At 31.9% G+C, this 27,676-nt stretch overlaps 1 protein-coding gene and 1 long non-coding RNA gene across 15 annotated transcripts in view; one reads left to right on the forward strand and one right to left on the reverse strand.

Annotated features, from left to right (window-relative positions):
* Positions 1-27,676, forward strand: part of LOC121127193 (uncharacterized) — a 101,935-nt gene that overhangs the window by 27,855 nt on the left and 46,404 nt on the right. For 10 of the 14 annotated variants that reach the window (XR_011782719.1, XR_011782720.1, XR_011782725.1 and 7 more), the window contains exon 2: positions 216-433. The exons of 3 other annotated variants lie outside the window; for them this stretch is intronic. Coding sequence is in view for 1 of the 11 variants with exons in the window: in XM_071892150.1 (XP_071748251.1) it covers positions 338-433 (96 nt within the window). In the remaining 10 variants the exon portion in view is untranslated. Of the gene's footprint in view, positions 1-215; positions 434-15,004; positions 27,119-27,676 lie in introns of those variants that run through there. One more of the 14 variants, XR_011782721.1, reaches the window with a different exon arrangement.
* On the reverse strand, positions 13,655-16,254 carry LOC121127196 (uncharacterized). Its single transcript, XR_011782727.1, has 3 exons — positions 16,164-16,254; positions 14,704-16,113; positions 13,655-14,641 (listed from the first exon to the last, which is right to left on the reverse strand). It is a non-coding gene; the product is annotated as an uncharacterized lncRNA (long non-coding RNA).

Raw genomic sequence — 27,676 nt, forward strand, 5'->3', positions numbered from 1 at the left:
CCATCCATTTTTCTATAATATTATAAAGTTCGTTGTGAAAAACAAAACAAAAAATAGTGTGTGTTATGTACTATAAATGTTCAAAAACGATTTTTCTCTTATTTCTAATTTTATAAAGCTTAAAGCAAAAAGGATTTAAAAGAAAATTGAATGATTATATTTTTTTTCAAAAGGAAGTGTACTAAATTCATAACAATAACCTTCTTACATTACAGAAAAGTAATTGGGATTAGCCATCAAAATAAAATCAGAAGAAGAATTATCTTTAAAAAGGAGGATACATCTTGAAATTTACAAAAATAAATTTTAAATTAAATGTGGTAATTATGTTTTTTATATGCTGCAAGTTCAAACTCACATTAAGAAATATGATAAAGAAAAAAGAAAAAACAATATAACGACTGGAGAACAAATTTATGGAAGGAATATAGTGGTAAGTTTATTTTATTTTGTACTGTTAAGAAATATTTGTTTTACTTTTCTTTAGAATATATTTATTAATGCAGATTTTTTAATATAAAGTTGGAGAAATATATTTGTAATGTTTAAAAATACTAGTATTATAAATATATATCATTTTAGAGACATAAAGCCTGTAAATACATACCCTACCAATAATATTTACAGTGAAAAACACAAAAGTTGCTCAATTATCTTATGCCGTTGGATGCGTTAATATTTTGAAAGAAAAATGAGGTTTGCAAAATTTGGGTCTTAATTAAAAAAACAATTATATAAAAATTGTGGAGTCTTTCTTTTGCTTAATGTACTTAGAATAAATTATTGTTGGAAAAACAAATTCTAAATGTTTGGAATTATAATTGATACAAAAAGTGTATCTTACCATATAATCTATTTTTTTTTATATTTGATCTTAATAATGAAACTTGTTGTTGTTGTTCCAATCTTTGAAAATAAATTTCATGTTAAAATATTTGACATTTTGTTAAAAAATAATGCTCAATAATTAAGAATAAAAATTTCTTAATAACTAAAAGTTATAGATGTACAACAAATTTTTAAGATAATTAAGTAATCTTGATAACAAAGATCTAATAAAGAATTAACATAATTTAAAGCATAAAATAAGTTGCAGCCGTTTTCTTTTTTATCCTAAAAGCGTTTTTTTCTCTGTAAAAAACTATCTATAATAATCCATATATTTAGAATAGTCATTCTTAACCGGCAAGGAGGGAACTTGGCATGTTCTGGGGGCAAATTTAGGCTTTGAAAAGGTTAAGAAACGTTACTCTTGGAGAAAATAGTACGTACTCTTTTTGATGAATTACATTTTATTATACAAAAAAATTAATATAGCCTATAATCTATATGTCAAAATTAACTATAAATTCATCAATTACACTATGTAACAAAATTCATGTAGTGGAAGACCAACTGGCTAAAACCTCCATATATTATTTTTATTTTTGTTGTAGAATAAGAAAATGACAATTAAAATCTTGAATCGTAATTGGCTTGGCTTCTAGAACGGAAGAAATTTTATTATTATTCAATTCAATATACCTGTTTGTATTTTATAGGAGGTACATAAAACATATATGGGGCGGTAGGTTATGATATTGCATTTAGGTCTATTTTACTTGAGAATCAATGTTACTGAACTAATGATTATGAAGTCTGGAACGAAATTTCTTTTATTTATATTGATGAAAATAGCTTCCAGTATAGAGGTCAGCTGTATGTCATAGAATTTTTGGATTATTCTGAGGTACCTACAGACTTATATTTTTGTCATAACAACAGATTAAATCAAGACTTTAACAATGCTTTATTGGTACGTCTAATCCATGGATAACAACTTTCATGATAAAGAGGGCAATTTTTTCCCCTTATTATCATTGGAGAGGCACATGACATTTTTAAAGATTAATATTAATTTATTTTCGGGCCACAATGAGGAAGAAAGTCATGTGTGGCCCCCGGACCGCCAGTTGCTCATCTTTTCTCTAAACAATTATAGTTATTCATGTCTGGACGTGCAGTTATTCCTTCTTTTTTCTATTTTCTAGCCCCTATATGCCATACAAAGTTAGCACCTATTTTGACAGATTCTTGGTGAGTTACCAGTGATATTAAAAACCACACAAAGAATCAGAAGGTACTCTGCAAATTGCATAATTTGTAGTAAAAGTTTCATGTCTCCGTAGTGACTTTTACAGTGTCTCCTGTAACTTCACCACTAGATCATTTTTAGGATGCCTCCTTTTTACTTTGCATGATTCAACTATATACTCGAATGAAGTTTTCCTGTTTATAATAATCTAAACTATAACATTTTTGTATCTTTACATAGAGCTCATCATTGATATACCAACAAATTTTGCAACCTTGAGTTAGAATCTTCAGTTATCTAATTCAGTACGTTTATAGGATAACTTCAAGGTTAATAGGAATACAAGGTTTTACCATACTGCGTGTATGGCTTATGTTTGATTTCCACCATTTTTTAATATTGAGGTCATAATAGATGAGTGGTTGCGTATTTTGTCAAAATCTGTTTTTTTCCCCAGCCGTCGGATTTATATATCCAATTGAAAATTCTAACAATAGTGACGTTACAGATTATAAGTGGTTGCGTTTTATGTCAAAATATGCTTACTTGAAAGACAATTCCGAGAGGAAACAGATTATATAAAGATTAAAGTTATGTAGATAATTTACGGTGGAAGATCAACAATTACTTTATTTTTCATAATGTTTTTTGTTTTTTTATTACAATCTAAGGGATTTTATAATGTCTTGTAGAGTTTGAATGGTAGAAGTTAATCATATCAGCTCCAAAATTCCGAGGAGTACCACGTATCCACTGAATTTTTATGTAAAAAATAGATTACCAAGCAAATCATGATGCATCTCAGATCTAAAGTAACAATTTTACTATCTTTTAACAACTTTTGAGCTACATAATCCTTTATATTGCTAATAGCAACATATACTGCCTTCATTCTCTCATTAATTTGCTCGTAAGTGACATTAAACTCAAATAACCTCACAGCTTTCCATGGATTTTGCTGAGTTTCTTCTAAATTAATGGATAAAAACTTATTTAAGTTACGAAGAGAAGGACAACCAAAATGGACATGCTGTTCGTCATTATATAACTTAATGTAGTTTTTGCAAATTAAATACAAAATTGGCGTGTCCGTTGAGATTTGAAATTAAGATCAGAATTTGCTCCCATCATGAACTCCCTTCAGAGATCGCAAAAACTTCTTCTCACACAAAGAGGATAAGTTTTGAACTGCTAAAAACTTCTTGCATTTAGTTGCCTCCAAAACACTACTAACATTTCAGATATCTAGGAAGTAGATGGTTAGGTTCATATTTACCATTTTTCGGAAATGAATAGGATAACCTTTCATTACATTAAACTCTATTGAGCTCTAGATCATGACCTGAAAATATTTTGTCACTAAGGGCAATATTTTCAAGGTCCTTAGTTTCCATGTAAGCTTTGAAAAAGGCTCGTTTAAATTTAATACCGAATTAAATCAACCGTACAGTTTGAATCAAATTTTGTGGTTTCATACCAAAAAATATTTGAGCAGTAGCCAATTCATTGAAAATGTCATTGATTGACTAATTGAAGAGATTGGATGCAACCCTAAGAAGACGGAAACCCGTAAGTTCCTTGAAAAAGTTCCATTACTCTTAGTGGGGTGTTCTTGTGGCATAAGCAAGTATATTTGCACAAATTTTGGGTAGCCTCCTCCTAATTGTGTACATAATCTCTTGAATGCAGAAATGTATCCATTATTGAAGAGTGTTCTTGACCATACTTATTCCTCTTTCATAGTACTTTCATGAACAGAGGTAAGAGATGTTACTACATCGATAATTCCTAAGATCAGTTTGTAAATATGGAGATCTATTCTTTTTTTGCAAGTTACATTAACACCATTCATTGTACAATTAGTGATCCTTCCAATGGAACAGTGACCAACTAAGAGGGCAATGTCCTTTCATACGCCATTTAATAATTAATTAATCCACTACATATACTCAACAATATATATTCAACAAGCATCCTCTACTGTTCAACAAAGACAAAGGGGACACTGATCCCATGGGACAGTGAAAGTCTTGTCATCATTGATTTTTAATCCCAGTTTCTGTGAAAATTTGCTTCTGAAGGACAGTGATACATCTGTTATATTCACTCGTTGCTTTTCAGAATGTTAAGCCTACATAAAATTGAAGTCATTTTCGTAAAAATCTACCAAATGACATTTTATTCCAAGGTAATTTCCAAACCCCTTATATTTACTCAGCGCAATACAGTTTAAAAATTTCAAGGCAACAACAAAAAGTAAAGGAAACACAACATTGTCGACCACTTTTGTCTAGAACAATAAACTTACAGTGAACATTGCGGATCGAAATATTTGACGTGTCATAATAGAAAAGAGCACTAATAGTGTTAAAAAGTGTTCGCAATTTCTAAAGAGCACTTAGGACAAAAATATGATATATTGAATCGAAAGCCATACCAAAATCAATAACAATGCTTGCACCAAATGTTTCCCAAAACAGACTGTATATTTGTCGTAATATCTGCAATATTTATATTTTTCTGAAAACCTATTTTCTCAGATCCCACTTGCCTTAGAAAGATTGGCTCTCTCCAAGAAACTTGCTAAAATGTATTAATTGAAGATTGTGAGAGGTCTCCAATCACCAATGAGTCCCACTAACGTAAGGATATTTTATATTTTACTTTTACCCTATTCAAATGAAATAATAAAAGAAGAAGAAATATAATAGACTCTTCTTCTTGTTATTTAGTTCTTGTAAGTTGTATTGTAGTGTTGGTGCTGAGTGTAGAATGTTGAACGAATGGGCGATAGATTAAAGGGTGTTTAGTGAATTGTAATGGTGTAGTTAGGAGTGGAAACATATTAATTTCCTATCGCATATGAATTTTATCGTTAATCACCAAGTAGGAACGTCTATTTCCACACATATTTACAATCTTTGAAAATCCTTAGGAATAATATTTAGTGACGCCAAGTGATGGCAAGAATGTAATAGTTCGTCTTGTAAGTCTGGAGTGGCGAATTTAGTAACTGCTATATATTCCTCCATTGCACATTTCAGGGAAATTTTTAAACCGGTGGAGCTTGAGCAAGCGGGTCCCATCTTATTTGCTGCTTGTATATCTACTTGGTTGAATTGTCTACTTTGATACCATACATATCAATTAGATCCTCCTAAATTAACGCTTTGCTTGCACCTGTATCTGGGAGTGCTCTTTTATAAAAAGGTTTACCTTCTCTAGGATTTACTTTTATGGGAAGAGTGGAATCATTAATTGATGATGCATTATTAATAATGATCGAGGTCGTTCCTATAGAATTAGAAATTGTTATTCCTCTTGCATTATATTCGGATGTCCTTTCCGGCCATATACACAAACCAAAGAAATATGGACTTGGAACGATGGCGATTGTCTTTTCCGCCACTAAAACATTACCATGTAAATTCTGCATTGTTTTAGGGTATGCACTTTATTGAAATTGAACTTATTATCTTTCTTGTAGGTATATACTTCTTTTAACTTGGTCTTGAATGGCTCTTCCTTTAAATTTTTAGTGATATTTTCTACTATGGTTAGGCTGGTAAGAAGATGCAATCTTTCCTCAAGCGCAGTTATTGGCAAAGGTATTTGACGAAAAATTTCCTGTATAAATACAACTTCTTCTCTTGAGGGATCAGTTTTAATTACTGCTTGTGCTCTTCTGGTTGCTGCCAAATCTTCATCAAGGCTATTTGAATATTCTCTGAAGACGTTGAAGATATGGTAGTAGTACTCCACTGCTTTAAACTAAGTTCCCTATCTTGTTATTATTGGTGATAGAGCGAGGGGAATTTCGTACGAAGCAGTAAATACTCTCTTCTTCCATAAATCAAAAACATATTCTTCACATTGGAAATAAGTTCGTTCGTTAGAGGAAACTTTTGTTGAACCATATCTGGAACTCTATGTAATCCATGAGCAATACATGTAATGTGATAAATTCTGAGAACTTTTTTCAAAAATCTTTTCCTGCTTTGAGACAATACGAGGTGGCATCAGTGCTGAAGACTTAAAGTCCACACGAGATCAAATCTTCTCCCAATAACTTATAAACTGAGTTGATGATGATTTTCTTTACATTGTTAGCGTTTGCAATCTCAATATCAATCAAGTCAATACGGTAAGGTCTCCCACAGAAATGTCCGTCCAATGGACAAATCAAAATGGCCATCATTGACCTTCCTTGATGATCTCTTATATAATCTATTGCAACGAAAATATCCTTTTACTTCACCTCTTCTTTTATTCTATTCAAAACTCCTTGACATACTTCCCCAACCAAGTTGTTAACCACCCATCGACCTGGAGAACTTTCCAGTATATTTTTCAATTAACTTGGATAAATTAGGATGATCTAGAACATTTAAAGGGATGTTACACGACACAAAGTTGAACGCCCGTATAAGCTATTTCATGGGTAATCACTGAAGTTATTTGAGAAGTTTGTGATATATCTTGGTAATCCATCTTTTTGGGAAGATACTTTCAATTGTACTCTCTGTTGCTCCATAGATTTTTCTTTAATCCATGTTACGTTTCTAAATACAATTTTGGTTTCTATTTTTAAGCGGACCTTTTTCGCATTCTTTATGAGTTTTTATAATATTTATAGCCATCACTGAGTGGTTCAAATAGCTTCCTGAAATTTGGACTTTTTCCCATACTTATATCTTCCCCAATTTTTTGATTAATCCTCGAATAACGTTTAAAATTACAAAATGTACTCGATATTGGGTTAGCAATTATGTCTCTTGCTCTTGATTCAATAAATTGGATCAACTCTAACAGACTTTTCTTATACATTTATGTTATGACAATCTACATAAATATTTATCGATCATTTAGAATAAATGCATTACCACCAGACGTCATAAAGCAGTAGAATGAACTCCTTCTTTGGGAATGAGAAACCAGGATAGAAAAAATGAAGAAATACATTTGCTATGATTAGATAATTTTAATACTTCAATTATAACTAAGAACTATTATTTAATATTTTATTAATTAATACAAAGTACTGGGTTATTTTATCTTATTAGTTATTATCATTTATTAAAGGGCATGACGTCATGAAATTGATATGGAAATCGTTAATAATATTAACGTAACTTTGCCTTTTGCTAGTTAACCCTTAAAAAAATCACTACAAAAATGCGAAATCGAATAAGTATAATCCCAAATATATCAGAATTCAGACCACTGAGAGTATAAACGAGATCAGTTATGGATTCTGCACTCAAAAATAAATACCAATATTTACTTCAATAATGGATTACAAATTTTACCCTCTTAATTGTTCCCTTGTGCCATGAAAGGGCAATTGGAAGGAAAGAAGAAAAAGAAAAGAGTAGGTCGGAAAGAGGAAGTCAAAAAGTGTCAGAATGAATCCCTCTTCAGAGTGTTATCCCGAATCTGAGAACATTGTTCATCAATGGACGTGTCTGCATATGAAAATTCAACTCTCTTGTACTATGATAACTGCTTCTGGCTAGTAGTATTGGGTTACAAAGCTGGGAAGATCCACTTCCGAGATTTCCTTGGGATGTTATGAAAAAATATCCGCGTATTTCTAACAAATGTTTTCGTTGGGAACAATACAAATTCATTTTTTTGAAATTAATTCGGATGGAAAGATGAGTGAAATAAGATGGGAAATCAAATCTCGCTATATTTATCAGTCATCCGTACTATAATTAACTCAACCTTAATTAGGAACAGATTGAATCTGGTGTCAATATGACATAACATTCCTATGATTCCTTCAATACCTAATCCACTGTTTATCTCCGGATTCTAATTCCAGCCACGGCTTTTTGGAGTCTGTCCTAGTTTAAAGCACTCTAGCTAATTATCTTTTCAAAGACGTACTATAATTATCTGCTGTTGTAAACTCTTTATCTTTTGTACTCCGTACCAGTGATTTTTGAATGTACGACTTTCATTTCCAATAAATAGTAGTTTATTAATTATTTTTATTTAAATATATAAGGGAAAAACATGTGAGACTTTCCACTTTCCATATCTGCAACATACCAAAAACACATTTTATATCATATTTAACTAAAATCTGTCAAATTGGAACTTTTTTAACATCTGAAACAACCTTGTTGGTAAGTGTGAGGATATTTTAGTGTAATTTTGCATTTGAAAACATACTAAATAAGTAACTATTAGGTTTATTTCTAAATGACTTAATTATTCCGTTTGTCACAAATTCTTCTAACTCCTTCTTCGTAACTTTTCTATAAGCAAAGTAAATCATCCTTGATGTGCATATTCTCTAATGTTCCACTTTTTTCATCAAATATATTTTAATTTGGAGAACATTTCATCTCTGTTAATGTTGATTTCCATCTATTAACATACCAGAAGACTCCTCCACAAAGTTAGCTCTCATGCCTTTAACTTCTTTATCCGAAGGTAATTTTCTACCTATTATTATACGGGCACACGGTTGTTTCCATCTACCAATCAATTTGGTTAGGATAAAACTCAAGTAAAAACCTTTAGTTTTTACTTAACACCTACGACAAATAGAAATTTGAAATTTTCGTACACAATTATAGCGTCTTCTTCAATCTCCTCCTTTTACAGACATATTTTTAAAACGATGAATTCTTGTGGATTGAAAGTAGCTCTAGTAGCTCAATTGAAATGTGTCTGTGAAGGCCTATCCAAATTTTTAACAGGCATTTTGATATATTTTAATACATTTTTATCTGCAATTGATGGCTCACTCCCGGCATCTAGAATTGCAGAGCTATATTTTCCGTTCAGAGATTTTACTTGGACTTGTACAGGAGGTGAGTGACTAAAGTAGTCTATCTTTCTCAATATGACCCTTCGGTTACTTTCAATTGCATTCTTATAGAACTTGACTCTTTGAAATGACCAATTTCTTTGTATTTTTTACATTTCTGTTTCCCAGCGAGAAATTTGTTGATAATGTGGTCTTTTGAACAAAATATGAAATCCATTATCTTTCCTTCAAGTGGATTTTTCCAAACACTATTTTTTACTCCACAAAAAATTCCTCTTTGACATTTTTTCGGCTCGAGACCCATAGTAGCCGGACTTTATGGAGACAACCAATCTAATAATTTATATTGATCCTAATTTTTTTTTATAAAATTGGTAGCTCGAACCGAAATTTAAAAAAGAAGGAAGAATTGGGCTAATCTAGCTGCAGGAAGAAAGTAAGAGAAAAGAGGGAAAACAATAATACAATAATTTGAAATCGCATTGTAATTGTTCGATTCAAATCAAAGATTCTGACGGATTAGTTTTGGTAAATGGAGCAGATAGAAGAAAAGTCCACTTAATTCGCTCAGTCACTTCACCAATCCCTAGATCGAGATCAACTCGTCAAGAGTTCCCTAGATGGATGGATGAATGATCATGTTTACTGCCTACCTATGCAAGTAGCATGCATTGCCAAAAGCTAAGTTATGAACACGTTAGTAAGTTTTCTGATCAAATAGAACAGTTGAAAAGCAAGTTACCCGCGAGTGAATTTCTGTCCCGTGTCTCCTACTCCAATAGGATTCGTCTCCGTCTGAAGATGCTTTGCTATGGATTGCTGTCAAGTAGAGTTCCTTTTAATGAATACCAACTAGAGGGGAGTTAATATGATGTAATTTATTTTGTTCATACATTTCAGACGCCCTCATGTCAAACTGCAAAATGAACATAACAATTATAGCAATAAGAACTCTTGAACTGTATCATAAGGACCTTCACACTGTCTCAAGTGTCCACAAGGTTCCCCCAAATTTCCTCGTGAGAGTAAATTCCCAAAGTTTATCCGTCGAGGTGACTTCTGACAATGATATATATTTAGTTTTTTTTTTTTTTTTGTTAAAATTGATTTATCTTACCCAGATTTTTAAATGGCATCTTTTTTTTATGATTAAGAATTATGAATATAGATTAAATCTAGTAGTAACACAATACAAATTATAATGTAAATAAATATATATGTATATTTCATACGTTCATGGATTCTTTCTTCCCAGTCTTGAACACTATAGGTGTAGTAATATCATGAAGAACAGGAGCTGTAGGTGCTTCTAGGAGAGGAGGGTCACAAAATTGCGGTGGAGGAAGAGTTACTAAATCAATTGTATTGAGGGAATCTTTGTGGAAGGACATTATGAGTTTTATATATTATATACGAGTGTTTTTCGTACTTATAATTAAACAATTGTTTCAACAACTAAACTAGTTGTTGTTATTGTATCCATGAATCATAAAATTATTCTATGTAGGATAATTTGCCATGAGCATTTTTGTTAATATTGAGCCATTTACTTTTTATGATAAATACAACTTCTTTTAAAAGATAAGTTAATTTCAAATATGCCAGAATTTATTATATTATACAAAGAAAGATTTATGAAACTTTTGAAATTAAGCAGCATAACTTTAAAATTAAAACTTCTCAATCCCTTTGCAAATATATAATTTCTTTTAAAAATATGTTTGTCAAATGACTAGAGGTTACAAAAATGGCATTGGAAGACAAAACCTTTTCAAATATATCTTTTTCATCAATACATAACAGAAAATGAGATTACTGAAAAACGGTTACACCCTAGTACATACGTTAAGAGAAAAAATTAGAAACTTAAGAATATTATATGAAAATCAAAAAATAAGCATTAATGTGAAACTAAAAACTAAAAAGGACAGGTACAATTGTTCCAAATTCATATATTTATTTTCAGTTCTTCCAATTTTAATTTTACTATGGAAGAATAGAAAATCAAGCCTATTTATTTTTTATATATTTGGATACATAGCCTCTTCCATCATTAAGTTTTTCAAAATTAAAGATTGTGAACCTTTTTGATTCTTGAGAAATAGTTGTGAATTTTCTGGCGAAGATCAAGATCTCCTAGAAATTTATCTTGATAGTGTAAATAGGGGTTGTTTTAAAAGGGCTTCAGATTTATTAATTTATTATTATATTTAACTACGTTACATACTAGTCACGTTCACAATATGATATTCTCAGCGAACAAACTTGACAAATTTTATTGACATCGACAAATCCAAGACGATGCTTTACAAAGTTATTTGTCAATTTATTAGAAGCGAGAGATTCCGTTCATCCTATTGGGTTGAAGTCTAAAAAACCAATATCATTTTGCGAATTATATTACTCATGTTGAATTTAAATATTTTAAAATATCTAGCAAAAATCTCATAAATAAGGCTAATAGTTGTGTACACTCTGGTAAAAAAAGGTGGAATTTTCATGGTGCAAGCTCCGTAACAATTATCTTCTAAATTTTGAAATTTGACTTTGTTTCGTTAAATAAAGGATTTAACATAAAAAAATTGTTTTATTCAGAGCTTAAAATAATATTACATTTTCATAGTACTATAGGTTTAAATCAAAGAAATGCAGGATAAAATATAAATAGTTAGTTTTTATTTTTGAACGTCTGTATTAATGATTATTATATTATCTGTATTAATGTCATTAATGAATATTTTTAAAATAAATAATAATTAAATATAAGAACTATTATGGCAAACATTTCTTAATAATTTTTATTATTGTGGAGATACTAAATTTTCATGGGGTAATATTCCAATATGGTGATAAACAATTATTATTATATTTTTTTTGTGAAGATGATTAAGACTAACTAAGTTTCAAAATTGCAAGTTTACAGAAGTTAAGAGGTCACTTACAATTTGTTATCACATAATCACTTAGGACTCAATAATTATCAAACTCTATATATGAAGATAGCAGCAAAATATTATATGTATTGCAGACAAAAGTATAGAGAAAAAGGGGTGCATACTCATTGAGAGTCTGAGATTGACTTCTAATTTTTTCCCAAGGGATTTCTATATTATATATATATATCAAGGGAACTGAAGGATTCTTAACAATGAAATATTTTTCTCAGAATAAGAGACGAAAAAAAAGGCAACTTTGGAAGGAACAGAATTCAAAGAAGGAGCTATGCATGAGAAATGAAACTCTTTGTTCTTCACTGGGTAATTCATTCGGGAAGTATTTCTTATTGTGGAACCTTCAAACTCTAAATGAATATTTATATGTAACATCAGAATAGAATATGCATTGTAGACCAAAATATCGAGAAAAGAGAAGCACATGATCTTGACGAGTCTAGAATTATCTTGCACTTGTTTTCCAATGACAAAAGAGACTCAGTAGTAATAAATAAGTATACGATGATTCTGTAGAGATCTGGAAGAATTTATGTATATGACAATAACGAGAACTAAGCCACTATCACGGACCTTGACATGAAGAGGCACTTGCACAATCAACGATCCTTCCATTAAAGGATACCACCGACCGAGTGAAGTGAGATCCCTTTAAGAGAGTACCAGAAGACGTGTGAATAGGATAGTCATAGGAACAAGAATTGTGGATGGATGCAGATCCATATATCCGATTGCTCCGGAGGAGACATCACCCAAATGACCATGAATGATATGTCTTTCCGCGTAGATCCAACTCCTCACTTCTCTCATGTCCCTCCTTTTGCTGTAAGTCCCCCCTTATATAGTCTGAGGGCAAACACGTTACATAAATTCATCTAGTAAGTTAATAGGACGATTAGTTGGAACTAGTTTTTCTATTTAAATAATCTGCTATTTCCATATAGTCCGGAAACCGACACCCATCAATAACTTTATTAAGGGTATACTATTATTCTTCAATATTTATTAGCTTTTTCCTCGTTTTTCTATCCCGTAGCCAGACTATAAACTTGATATTGATTTTTCCGTCCGAACATACCTTTTTTCTGCATTTATCATTAAATACTCTAAGGGATATGAACTTAGCATGCATTTACTTTCGATTTCATAAAGGCAAAGTTTTACTTTTAAGATCCTCCATTATTCTTATTTAGGTTGGTTCTCTAGATACCAAATGTGCCATGTTATGTGTGATGATATTTTTTTAATATCTATTTATTATATATACACCGGAGAATGTCTGAATGAATATAATCTGTATATATTATACATACGGAACATTACCATAAGCATTGATGGTCACTAACCCTATTAGTTATATAAAATATGACGTAATAATAATAATGCCCCTTACATGAAGCTAAATAACACTATCGGAATTTGTATATAAAGTCAATGGAAGATAATATTGTCGACCCCTTTATTGAGATAGTACTTCCAATTAAAAATAAATACTTCCGAGGACTTATGTTGTCTTCAATATTTATTTGAGTATTACAAAAAATCTTTCCCGGATCCCGTGACTCTTCTGGGCTATAGGGGTTCCTTTAACAAGAACAATGCCAAAGATATAGAAAAGGTTATTATTGAAGAAAAAAATTGTGGCTTGTGTTTGATTAGTTTGCACCAAAAATGACTTTTACAGGATCACAAGATCTTCTAACAAAATACGGAGTCGACATGATTATTTTCTTTCTTCAAGTAGATTGGTAAATCTATTGGCAGAGTTTATGGTGTTCTCTCTGTGTATTTCTGACCATTGTCCAGTTTTTGCATCAATCAATAATCCATCAAAAGCCTCGAAGGTCCTTCTTTAAATTGAATGTGTCTCTCATAGAAGTGGAAGGAACTTGTAACGAGATATCCGAAAACATTAAAAGCTTGTAATGATGGTAAAATCTCTTCATGTGATTGCATAAGGAATATCGAAAATTAAGTAAGGAAAATATTCATTCAGAAACGTAAACTGGCTGGCTTCGAAAGAAGAAAAACTAAAAAGTGTCTTTTAAGTATCGAATGATGATAACTATACCACGAATGCAAAAATGGAGTAGATTCTAGAATATGAAAATATGGGAACACTAATAAGAATAAGGAATAAAATGGTGAAATTGAATGTGAAAGGGAAGTCTTCCTTCTAACATCTTAAAAAAATTGTTACCCAAAGAAAAAATGACTTCATAAAACTTTCCTCGGGCAAAATATCGGAGGATCCTTAGAAAATATCTAAAGAAGCATGCAGATTTTATTCCACATTATATAGTTGTTAATCAAGGTTCCCTTTTGAATTTTTCAAAAGGTTTACAAATTGACTTTCTCCAATCCTCGAGGAAGTGTTTCAAGAAATATTCAAGAATGGTTTTGTTCCTGACTTCCTGGGCACTGGATCCTTAACATTAGCCCTTAAGAACAAGTCAAAGTATGGCATTAAAAATTACAGACGGATGTAAAAGGATTTATGGCTTCACGGTTGCTAGAGGATATACTGCACTCAATACAAGATGTAAAGACTTATATTCATCATGCAAGTAGGCTACAATTTTTGTCGACTTCAAAAAGGGCATTCGATACTGTCTCACACAAGATCATTGTTGAACAGCTATTTAGGTAGGAACTGCTGATGGGTTTGTTAACATGGGTTTGCCTTCCTTAGGAAGTCATCATCGAGCATTGACATTCCCGGTGCCCATTCTATGTTTTGCATTCAGCGTGGAGCTTGGCAAGGATTGTTTGCTATCACAATACCTCTTTTTGATCGCAATGAATGTATCGAACCAGATCTACAACTTCCACCTTGAAGGTTTGATAATAAATGAAAAGTCATTTAAGTACTTATTATATGCGGACTATCTTACCTTATTTCTAATAGGACCAATAGAAAAACTGGCATATTCCATTTCCTAAGCCATTGAAGTCATTCAGGATTTCGAAAATATTTCGGGTGTCTCTTATCCAACTGTGTCGACTATCTTAAGACATATGATGGTCTTAGCGAGTTATGTTTTGTTAACTGTTTCTCACTTCTAGCTGCAGTACCAATGCTGTGAGAAAAAATTAATTACGTTTTTTGTCTACTTTACAGAAAAGTGTCAGATATTTCCGTAATACCACCCTCACTAGATATGAAAAATTGAAGGCCTTGGATCTGTGCCTTTTTCAAATAGGATATGTGAGAGCATATATTAACTAAGAGAAGATTTAGTATGGGGGCATGCAAGAGCATACTTTTCAAGGTCGAGGATTAATGCTCCAACAATTCGCTGGCCTCTTAGTTCTTGACAAATAAAAGGTATGTGGAAGGCGCTGAATCTCTCGTGGTTAAAACGACTCAGAAGCTCTATTGATTTTAGGGCAATTAAAATCAAAACAAAATTCTACCGACGGATTGGTATTCAATTGGGTGAACGGATATGTATGGGTCCATCTGAAATGTATGAACAGGTGAGAAGATCGGGTAATCATTGGAGCAACATGTGTTGAGTATGGAGTTCCATAATTAAGAATGTCCTCCCTTTACCAGGTTCATACGAACCGCTTAATTATAATCATTGACTGAACAGGAGGAGTGTGTTCCTTAGTAGAGGAGGGATTACTTCTGCAGTCCAATATATATCAGATAGAAGCCCAGTGTTGAATAACTCCTTCTATCCCATAGAACAAGGGGATGTACTCAGGATGAGATTTCAAAAGTAATTATCTCAGTGTTCCAATCCTGGGCTTCATTGCAGCAGAAGTCATTCCTAACAAAATGATAGTGCAAGCTTTGTTTGTTAATATTGGTTGTGAAGAAATGGACTCTTCATCAATAACAAGGCGAATGTTTGAAAGGCTTGGTATTAGGAATGGCATGGAACATGCGGACCCAAACGTCATTTACTAGACACGTCAAAAATGACTGGGGTACATACTGGGGGCGCCCTGTATTTTTACAATCAAGTCCCTGGAAGATCCTAAGGAGATATGTTATTATTTTTGCTAAGAAGAATTGGATACCTGTTTTCATTTATTCTAACAATGTTTAAAAATTACCCCGATCCTTGGTATGGGGGAAGAAGATGTCCAGAGAAACATTAATGTGAGATTGAGTACCTCGGCTCAATTGTAACATCATCACGATTCATAGATAGGCGGAAGATTAAGTGGTTCATCTCCAAAATACAATGTATAATATACTCAATGTAGCACTATAACCTTCGTAGCTCTTTGATTACGTCTCTAAGGCTATAATACTCCTTCCTCTATTCCCTCTCTATCGATGGGAAATACTAAACATAATGTTTTAGAATGTTTATTAATAATTATTTGTCAGAACTACCTCAAGATCCTCTCTTCATGCGATGATTTATTTATCAGATATCTGGATTTGCCGGTTTTTCTTTTTTGTTTTTTATCCATGTGTCGTTGACCTAATATTAATTAAACATGCAGTTCTCCTTTATTCTTTTTATGCTTCTAAAAAAAATCAGAACAAGATAATAATGTTTCCATTTTTTTATAAATGTATTGTTTAAAATGGATAAATATATTTAACCCTTTAAAAAATCTTAGAGTACAACCAAACTAAGGGTATAATTTTGTATATTAGCGGGATCTGCTGAAAGTAAATTTTTGAAAGATTATTTGATGTAGGACCAAAACTTCAACATCATTTTTGGACATTTTAAATCATTAGCGTCTTATTATATGGCATATTATCTGCAAGGTGGTGTGACAGTCTCTATCTTGTTATTTAAAAAAAATTACAATGCTGAGGAAAATTTTCATGCTTTCTATGTTAGTATAAAAATATACTCCTATTTTTATTTTTATTAAATAGTATTATCATTCAAGGAGTTTTATTATTTGCTGCACTCCCTGTCGTATTATTTACAAACTATTGTAAATAAACAACACTCAGCCTCTTGCAATTTTGGGTGATAATTAAAAATGCCTAATCATTGTGTTTGTTCTTTTGAGATTCTTTAGCACAAATAGTTTTGATAAAATTATCGAATATTGACACAAAAGACAAATCTTCCAATCATATTATTTACCTTATATACAACAATATGCTGATGATTTTGTGTTAGTAGCTAATCCTGAGGAGACGTGTCACCGTTTATCCTACAACTTGGTGAGAGCAATGACTCATGCTTATGTATTCATGAAATGATAAAAAAACGTTTAAAATTCATTAATTGCCTATTATTTTGACATGACTATTACAATCCTGCCAAGGACATACATGGCTCGTGTCAAATCGATCTTAGCATGTAACATGACCCGCTCAAATTCGAATGATTTTTTGCGTACAAGCTCAAATTCATAAGTCAATCAAGTATGCACAAATTGCATCACATAATATTTAGTCGTTCATGAGATATATATACTCGACTCTTTCCCTTTGTTAACTAAAGTTTTCATTATGGTTATTATGTCTTATTATGAAACTCAACAGTTTCTTGTAAATTTTTTATACAAAAAAGATTGAAATTTGGTACCCCCATAATTTTTAAGTGTGAGGATTACAAAAATGAAGTCAAAAATGGAATATTTAAATGTTTCGTTACATCAATTTTGATTCAAAAAATAAATCTGAAATAATCTGGAAAGAATTGATCAAGAATAAAAAATAATCCCCAACTAAACCCCTCTTCTCCCCATTTTAACAATTATGAAAGATATCATCGCTCTTGATTACATATATAAGATGGGTATTGGGAACCCAACAAACATAATATCTAAGAGGCAAATGACAAAAATGAGGAAGAAAATAAGGATGGAAAAATATGTTATTTATTTCCTTGGTTTTGTCGTCTTCACTAATAACCATACCCCATCCTATGACTCGATTGTCGTATGTCTAAACAGAGAGTAGTCTGAGACTACTGGAGGCGCAAAAGTACAATCAACCTTAATACAGTACTTAGATTTTTTCTGAAAGTCTATTGCCAGCAGAGATTAGCAGAAAATATTAAAAGCTTCTAGTATCTAGAATGGCCTTTGCATCATCATACTGCTTCTTCATATTTCTGGCAGTTGATCACATCATTTTTATACAGAAAAACTACGTAATATACAATTTGATGAAAATAAAGCTTTCTTAAACATATAAAAAGTGTAAAAATACTACAAAAGTTTAGTCAAAAATTCTCAAAAATTAAATTTGATACATGTTCCACTCCATATCTAACAAGGGCATAGGCGGAAATTACTTTGTAATTGCTCCTCAGTTTTAGTCTGAGTTGTACATGCACTTAGTACGATAACAAATTATAAATGTACCTCTTTGTTAATCATAAACCCATCCACTTTATACTTAGATGTTCCCTTCTGAAGAATTAAAGCATAATGATAAAAGGTTGAGGAAGTAAAATATACTGTTCAGGTTTCCAATAGAAAAATGTCAAACTCGTTTTAGGTTATATTTTTCACTATATTTGAGGTTACATCAACAAAGGAAAAAATGTCGCATCTAATCTCGGCAAAACTCTTATAAATGCACATAAAAATAAATTTAGAATTACTGTATTTAAAGAAATTGAGAAAATAAATAATTTAGTTAAGATTGATGACTGACTTTTTCAATTTTGGAAGTAACTCTATAGTAACCCATCGAAATACACATTCGAAGAAAGTTGCTCTTTTAAAATTTATGAGAAAATAGAAGGATCAACCTATTTAGTTAAGGTAGATCCTATCCTATGCCCTAAATAATTCAACTTGTAATGTTAAAGGTGTCTTGATTAAAATAAAAATACCACCAATATTTTAGCTATGGACATGCCATGAGTAATTGCAATGCAAGAAGGCTTGTGGCTCAGGATGGTTTGAAATTTTTTTTAAATTGTAACAGGGTAGACACGAGTAATTGAACTGCAGATTCGTATAGAGAAAGGTTTTCTCCCAGGTATTTCAATACATGCGAATAGTCCTCTGGGGGCTAGTGCTCCAAATGCACTGGATATACAGACGTCCTCTTCAAATAAATGAAGCTCGAAATCGATGAAAGGAAAAGCTAAGATAATAAAAAAAATAAAAAATCTCCAATAGATTCGTTAGTCCTTGAAATATTCAAATTTAAGTGTTATTCGTATTTAGATTTAAAATAATTTATAACAATAATATCTTAATACGTTAAGTCCTTAGCCAACCCGTCCCTTGCTAATAAGATATTCCTATACTTGACCTACTCGCTTTTTATTTTAGTCTAAAACTTAAAATAAAACGTCTCATCTTTCCAGATGAGTCTGGTTGTTCGCCAAGGACTTATGAAATCCAAATTTAGTTTACCCAGACCCAAGGAGTAATTATCGACATAGATTTTATGGGAGCTAGAACTAGATTTTTGGCCCTCTGTGCTCCAGACAGGAACCCGAGATCCTATTTTAGCAAAATAATAAGCAATTAGATGCCAGGAGAGCATGAGAGAATAATGTTGAGGATCTTAGTATCACACAGAACCCAGTAAGAGATGTATTCAATTACAATGGCTCTAGAAATATAAAAAATACACAAGATCTAGAAAAGAATGTATCAATCAATTTCAAGACTGAAACTACGTTCTCAAAATCCAGGCATGACTTTCTTCCTACGGACATCATCAATTAATCCAAGAAGAGGCCAACTTGATTATATGTTAGCTTCAATTATTGCAAAAATTATGATTAAATTAAAAGTGCTCCCTTTGTATTTATCCAATCGTTTCCTCATCTCAGCCAAAACTTTTATGATCTTATTATGAAATGAAAATGGTAGGAAGATATATTCAATCATAGAAGAAATAGAGGCGCTCGGGGCATAAGAAGAGGAAAATAATTACAAATTGAAGGAAATATTGGAATAAAAACACAATGGAGATTTGATAAGAGCAAAGGCTGAGCTGGTTAAAAGCAACATCTCAGGTAAATTCAATTTTAAAAGGACGGACGCCTCCGTATCCAACGATCTCAAAATGGACGACCCATTTTTTTTCGAATTTATATGGATGGAAACACCAAGTGCAATTTTTACGATAGTTGGTTACACAGTAACTCCAACATTTGGTGGCAAGTTCTGTCGAAGAATAGATACTCTACTTCGAGGAACCAGTTAAAAAAAAAATTTTAGGCAATGGATAAACCAATTAAGTGCAGTGAAACTTTATAATATCCATCTCCTGAAAAAAAAAAAAAAAAAAAAAACATTTTTAAGTCGTCTAGTTTGTCAGGAATCCTTATCGAATTATGTAAGACTTTTCCTTCTAACTAAATTCTGGTCCTTGTAGGAAAATAGACACAAGTAACTACAGAACAATTAGTTTATTTAACTTTTCATCTAACATAAAGAAGATATTTCTCGCATTATCCAGGATTCCATCAACGAATAAAAAAAATGAGAAAAAAAGGCATTGCTGTAGCTTTGATAGATTTGATGAAAGCGTTTGACTCGGTCTCTAAAAGATATATACTTTGGTAAATAATCCGAGATTAATTTCCTCCCAAGTTTGTCTATATGATTGCCACTGTCCATAGTCGACCTCCCTGCAAAATATATTGTAAGGGTATGTAGACAAGAAAATGGCTTTGTACCCTTCCTTATTCTTACTTGTAGCCAATAGCCTACACAAGGAATTAATGTTTAATGACCAGATATTAGGCTCAGATATTTAAAAAGACTAATATGCCATTTTAGTTCGCCGATGACCTCACACTGATCCTGGACGATACTCTAAAGAGCCTAGTCTCTAATTATTACTTTCCAAACACTTGATGAGTTTAAAGATGAATTTGGACAAAACGGAGGTACTACGTCCAATGAGCAAGTATACAGTACTAGATTTTCACATCTTTAGGTTTCGCAATTCTCCTCTCTTTAGGGGTTAAGGATTGACGTATCAGGGAAGTAGGCCGCTATAGAAAGAAACGAGACACTTTTCATATCGTTATTAGAAAATCTGAAGAATTTTTGTTCATCCTTCCGGTTGATTCCCTTAGACCCAGGTATTATTCTACAGGTTATACATCTGCTGAGATTCATTCCGTATTACGATGACGTCTGTCGAAAAAATAAATGGTATTCGTGATTACTTCTTCTAGAGTAAAATTAGACCGTCCATATCCAAATGCTGAAATGAGGCCTCCATTCACTATTGGAGTATAGGATGTTTTGACACTGAACCCCTATGGATATCCTTTAACTGCTTGTGGTTTTCAAGGCTGTTGGAATGGAAGAACCTTTGGGCTTTAAGGATAAAAAATAACTTCTTTCCTCTGAAACTCAACAAAAGAATTCATATGAGTCCAGAATAACTAACAAAAACAATAGAAACTTTTAACTCCTTCTGGGCAAAAATAGTGCGCACATGGGATTCAGTTTTCTCGTTGTTCCTTCCTTTATTAGGTCAACACGAGCCCATAAATTATAATATTAGGTTACATATTAAATAAGAACTTAAGAAATTGAATTAACTCACCTCACATCAAGAGGATAGGACGTCTTCTCTGACCTCCCACATCTTCTTGGTGAGAGGTCATTATTAAGCAACGACGTGACTCACATCGGTACTACCTGATATTGGAGCTTTATACTATGGGTATTCTTGCTTAGTCCACTTAGAGCATCAGTAGAGTTAGGAGAGCCGTTGCCGAAAAAGTCCTTCGGACAAAACCTGAGATATTTAATAAAATGACGTTTGGCTCAGTTCGTTATCCACCTCAACCAGCCTATTTTAAATTATGGGGATGTATTCTACAAAATCTCTTCACAAACTCAAAAAAATAGAAAGTGGTTTATAGGTCTGTCTCCGACGACTATCCTCCTAAAATTATTTAATATCCAGGTAACAAAAAACTTATTTTTGATCTTAAAAACAATATATTTAAAAGAAACAAACTGACATTGACGATTTTTTTAGCAAAATGTTTCTATTTATTTTTTAAGTAATTTTGTGATTCGCAAGATTATATGTGGAGGGAAAAGTAGAAGATCCCATCATGCTCTAATGAAAGGTTTAATCTTTCAGAAACCGAACATTTAGTATCTACCAAGGTTAATAGAAATACAAGTTTAGATCATGTAATGGGACTTGCTAGAATTTCCAATCTGATATATTGTACGGACTGCTGGGAAAGAAAAACAGATTCTGACAAAACACGCAATCACTCATTTACTATTAAGTCAATATTAAAAGCGTGGTGGAAGTCAAACATCAGTCGTACACGCGTTATGGTATAACCTAGATATTAATCCTCTATCTTCAACATGCACCGTTGATTGCACTTAAATATTTTTAATACTATACTAATGAAATATGTCTTAACAATAAGCGATTGCCGTACTTTATGGTTTTAGTTCAGTTGTCAATTTTTTTTAAATATATTAGTATGGCCCAAATCAGAAATGTTTCATTTTCTTTCAAACAGTATTTAATGAATGTTAGAGATTCTACGGGGTTATCTAAATGTGAATATACCAAAAAATAAATCCAAAATCTTAGGGAGTGTAAATGCTGATGTTGATCCTTAATTTGTACGACATCACTTATATGTTTATCTCGGGCTAAATTTTGTCGATTATTTGTCTAATTATAGGAAATAAGTCATTGGTAATTATAATTACAAATACGTTACACATAATAATCCTTAAAGATTATAAAATGAAATACGACTTCTTACTTTGATTGTATATATATGATTCTATATTTATTTACTCATTTGTAATACATACTATGAATACATAAATAATAATAAGAACAATTACACATCCTCTCCTTTTAAAGAGAATTAACCTCCTATAATTATTTCAATACATTGAAACGAGGACTTCGTCTCAGCTTGGTCGGAGATTTAGATATATCTGAAATTGGTTCCATTTGTGTATAATCTCGCTTTATACGAATTGCATTTCTTCGCTTTCTGGACAGTCTTCCATTTTGAACTCATAAGAATTTTCATACCTATGCTTCGATATAATGACGGCCTTTCAATTCTATCTCTTTGATTTCTAATCTTGCAAACATACTCTCTCCCCCTTTTGGAAAGTAATTTGCTGTTTATATTGATCATTCTCGTACATCGGTAATTCTCCTCTTAGTTTTCTTTTTTTTATACAATCTCAGCTGGATAATTTCAGTCTCCCTTTGGTGTATTCTGAAATTCGGCATGTCCATTTGACTGAGCGTAGTAAAGTGATTAAATTTCGTAGATGATGCCATTAAAATTAGAGAATTCTTTACTCTTAAATAGAGGGCCACAATCACTTCTTACATGTTTTGGGAACCCAAAGTCATAAAACCAATCTAGTAGAATATTAGTTGCCTCTGCTGTCGTAGTCCTTTTCAATGGTTCAACCCAAGGAAATCCAGTAAATCTATCGACCATCAATAAAAAATACTTCTGATCTTTTGTGGAATAAGTCTAGGGATACTTATTCCATAGGTAGATTTGCTATCTTTTTATTAGGTTCTGTCGGTTTTGTTACTTGTTTTAATAGAATTCATCATACCGGGCTAAAAGTATCTATCTCGGGCTAACTTTCAGGCTCCAACATATATGTAATTTCTTCAAAATGTAACAAAATGGCACTACTTGGGATAGTTATTTTTCCATTCGTGATTAGTAGTTTGCTTTCCAGTGAAATATTCTTCCTAATTGACTTGTAAGAACGTATTGGATGAGTCTTCGATACAAACATTAATCTGTTGCCTTCCAAAAAAGCTATTTTAATTTCTTAATAATTTATATCTTCACTTGCAAATTTCTCAAGTTCTTTTAGTTTAGGATCAGACTTGATCAAATAAACGTTGTAAATTTTATTGTCAGATCGATCTGACTCGGAAACGGGAGATCGTGATAACGCATCTACTAAAATATTCTTTTCCCCTGAAATCCACATAACTTTGAAGTTATAAGGTGTAGTGTTCTTTAAAAATCTTATTATTCATGGATTTAATGTATCAACTCGGTTAAATATACCTTCCAATGGTTTATGATCTGTTTTGACACAGAAAGTGGCACTTTTTGAATAATGCAAACATTTTTCTATGCTCCAGGCAATTGCTAAACATTCAAGTTCCATTGCTGAATATCGCGTTTCGGCTGGAGTTAATGTTCGAGAACCACATTTAATTAAATATTTTCTATCACATTCCCCACTTTTATCCTGTTGGATGAGAGCAAAACCCATACCATTAAGTTTACTCGTGTAAGTAACCAACTTCGTAATTTTTTTAACATCGAAATGAGCTTAAACGGATGCTGAGCTCATAATTTCCATTTGATTCGTCGAAAGCTTTTTGTTGTTCTTTTTGCCATTGATATTCAACATTCTTCTTTAATAGTTCTCTCAATGGTGCTGTAACTTTTGTAAAGTATGGATGAAATTGACCTTAATTGATTGGCTATTCCTATAAATTATCTTTATTCAGTAAGATTTTTTTGGGTCTAGAAACTTCACAATTCCATCAATTTTTTCAGGGTCTGTCTCAATACCTTTACCACATATGAGCATACCTGCAAATTTAGCTTTTCTTCCATATTGAATTTTATCTTTTTATGAGGTAATATTGTTCATCTCACAGCGTCTGAGTACTTCTTCCACCTTTTGTAAAACATCATCTTCATTTTCTCCAGATATCAAAATATCATCCACAATCTTCTTTACAATCTTCATTCCAATTAAAACAGAGTATGCCCTTGCAGAAAGTTCATTGTTAGAACTATAAAGACCCATCGGAGCTAGACAATATTGGAATTTTCCTCGGGGGTTTGTTAAATGTTGCTCTACTTTATTCGTCCAAAGGTATCTGAAAATAACCAATTTTACAATCTAATGTACAGAACACTTTATTTTTATTAGGAACTGCTCTTTAAGAGATGGAAAAGGGTGAATTAGACGCCTGACATATCGGTTTAAACGTCTAAAACCAGTTACAAGTCTCATTTCTCTACCATTCGGTTTTGGAACCATCATTGAAGGTGAACACCATTCCGTAACACCTGGTTCTGGCTTAATAATACCTCAGTTTTGTATTTTAGTTAATAATTCTTCTGATTGATCCTTTTTATGAAGAGGGAACTATTTCACATTAGTCTTTCGAAATTATGCAGAGTCTTTGACAAGTTTTCTATCTGAGGAGCAATTCAGCTCTTCTCTCTATACTTGTAAGGGTTGTAGCTTTAATTATGTTACCATTAAATTTTATAGTTAATTGACAATGCCTGACAAATTTCATTAAATTTCCACTTGTATTGCAGATATTGGGATAATAAGATTAATTCCATTTAGTACTATTTTTATAGACAACATTCTTAGAAATAATGGTGATTGGTGATCCAGTATCAGCTAAAGCTTTAAATTGAAATTATTTGTTGTGACTACATATTATTCTCGATAAAATTGGCTTTTGGAGTATGTTTGTCGTATGCATTCAACTCATTCCCAATAAAGGTTGAACTAATCTTCTTGTCGCTTTTAGGTATACGACACACTTTCATAATATGCCCCTTTTTGTTGCAACTCGAAAAAATAGCATTAAAACTATAATAGTAATCCTCAATCATGTGGTCCAACACTCCACGACGAGTACAACCTTTTGACATAGAAATGCTACTTGTATTCTTTCGGCTATTGATATATCGTCGATTTCCTTTTAAATAACCAAATCTATTAATGTTACCTTTTGGGGTCAATGACTTATTTTCAAATTTTCTTCCTCTTCGAACAGCATTAATAGAGTCTTGAACACCTTGTGATTTCACTTCCCTTTTATTAACTCCCCTTGTTTCGTAAGATTTTGTAATTTTATTCAATGTCTCTCTTATTAAATTTCCACCTGCCTTGAGATATTCTTGTCTCAATTCGTAGTTAATCGTTACAAAAATGCATCGAAAAATATACAAATGTTCAATAGACATATTCTTTACGTCTCCTTCGTCTTCTAAAATGTCTCATCTTCTATCGAAATCAGAAATATCTTCATCTTCTTTTTGAGTGGCCCTGAAGTATTTTGATCTTCTTGAAAACAATGCATATATTTCAAGAAATTCTTCTAAAATTTATTACTTGCAACTGTTGTTATCTTCGCCAAATATAGGTGTATCTGATATAGTTTTCGAGGCAATAGCTTTTTCCTATTCAATAGAGAAACAACTACGGAAGTAGTTGATCTTGAATTGGAATAATTTTCATATTACTAGTAGAATAGTATGACTTGAATCTACTGAACCAATTCTTCATTTGCTCTACTGTGTTACATATGTGCAAGGGTTTGGGCTTGAGATAATCGTTTGGTATACAAATCATGTACCCATCAACGGCTGGAGTAGATAGACAAGTAGACCGAAAAGAATTGGAACGAATAACTTCCGTAGCTTTTATAAGAAACACTCTTCCCTCGCCAAAAACTTCGTGATACCTTTGAAATTGTTCCTCAAAATTTGATTGAATTATATTAGTTCTATGAATTGTAATAATTGAAATAGTGAGAACACCTTTAATTCCTGAATAGCTGTTCTTTGTTTTGGTAGCCATCTTTAATTAATGAAAAAGTCAAATGCACTAACAACAACAATCATTTTGAATCACGTCGCATAAATATATACACGACAAACAATGTACTTATATTAATATACCTACTTGCTCACGGAACTTTTCCAAATATATGCAACCTCTCACCATCCACGTTTAATATGTATTATCTCAATTTTATCAATCTTCCTTATTCGTCGTTTTCAAGATATTATGTACTTGATTAACTTTGACTTAATTACTTGATTGGTTAATTGCCGACTGCACCACGGTTAATAATTATAATTACAAATACGTTGCACTAAATAATCCTTAAAGATTATGAAATAAAAAATGACTGGTTACTTTGATAGCATATATAAGAATGAATCTATATTCATTTACTCGTTTGTAATACATCAAAGGTACTATGAATACATGAATAATAATAAAAGCAATCACACATCAGTAATTAATTTTTATTCATCTTGAAATATTCTTGGTGTGAAGTAGAGATCCGAGGATATTCGATATTTCGTATATCTTTGTTTGGTTGAGAGTATTTGGATAACGGCATTCTATAAAATGTTTTAAAAAAATGAGATTACAAATGGAGAAATGGGTAGGCGGTTTGGGTATGATAGATGTGATGCTTCATTGGAAACTTCTTTTGTTCTCCTGGTATAAGAAAGCATTTCAGGTCCATTTTACTTGGAAAAATTCTTTGTATGTATTCTGCGTTGGAAACTTCGTGTACACTACTAATCAAACCCCATGGGAAAGTTTAGTACCAAAAACAAAGATGTATATATATTTATATTTAACCATATAGATGGCCCTGGTACCTCTATTGCGATTTATTATTTAGGTATTTCACAAAATGCAGATTTAAGGAGAGGGAAAATCGTGCAGGATGCGTGCGCGGAAGTCTAGAAGTGTTTGGGGATCCCCATAGAAATACTGGATTTTCATTACTTAAATGTAGGAAATCAAATTCATGTTATTTATATTTAATGTAGATACATTCTTAATCTTTCACCTACTCTAAAAACATTTTCAATCAGGTTTTTCATTTAATAGCACCACCTTCCTGGAAAATAAGTCATCTCAAGATAGTCTTCAAAATCACGGATAAGGTGTATAAATAATAGAAATAAAAGGTAGAATGGACGTTAATACATTATTAAGTATCTGTTAAAATTTGTTCATGCGACGTACATCAATTTCAAACAAACATTAGCAACCTCAATCTTTATTTATGCGTTATATGAACGTACTGCTGTCTTAATTTTTAGCCTCTACTTTTTTTTTTTTTTTTTTCAATAACTATCCTTAATTAACTGAAGAGCGTGGGAAGATATT

Source organism: Lepeophtheirus salmonis, chromosome 12 (genome assembly GCF_016086655.4).
Source record: "Lepeophtheirus salmonis chromosome 12, UVic_Lsal_1.4, whole genome shotgun sequence".
In the NCBI taxonomy this organism is placed as follows: Eukaryota; Metazoa; Arthropoda; class Copepoda; order Siphonostomatoida; family Caligidae; genus Lepeophtheirus; species Lepeophtheirus salmonis.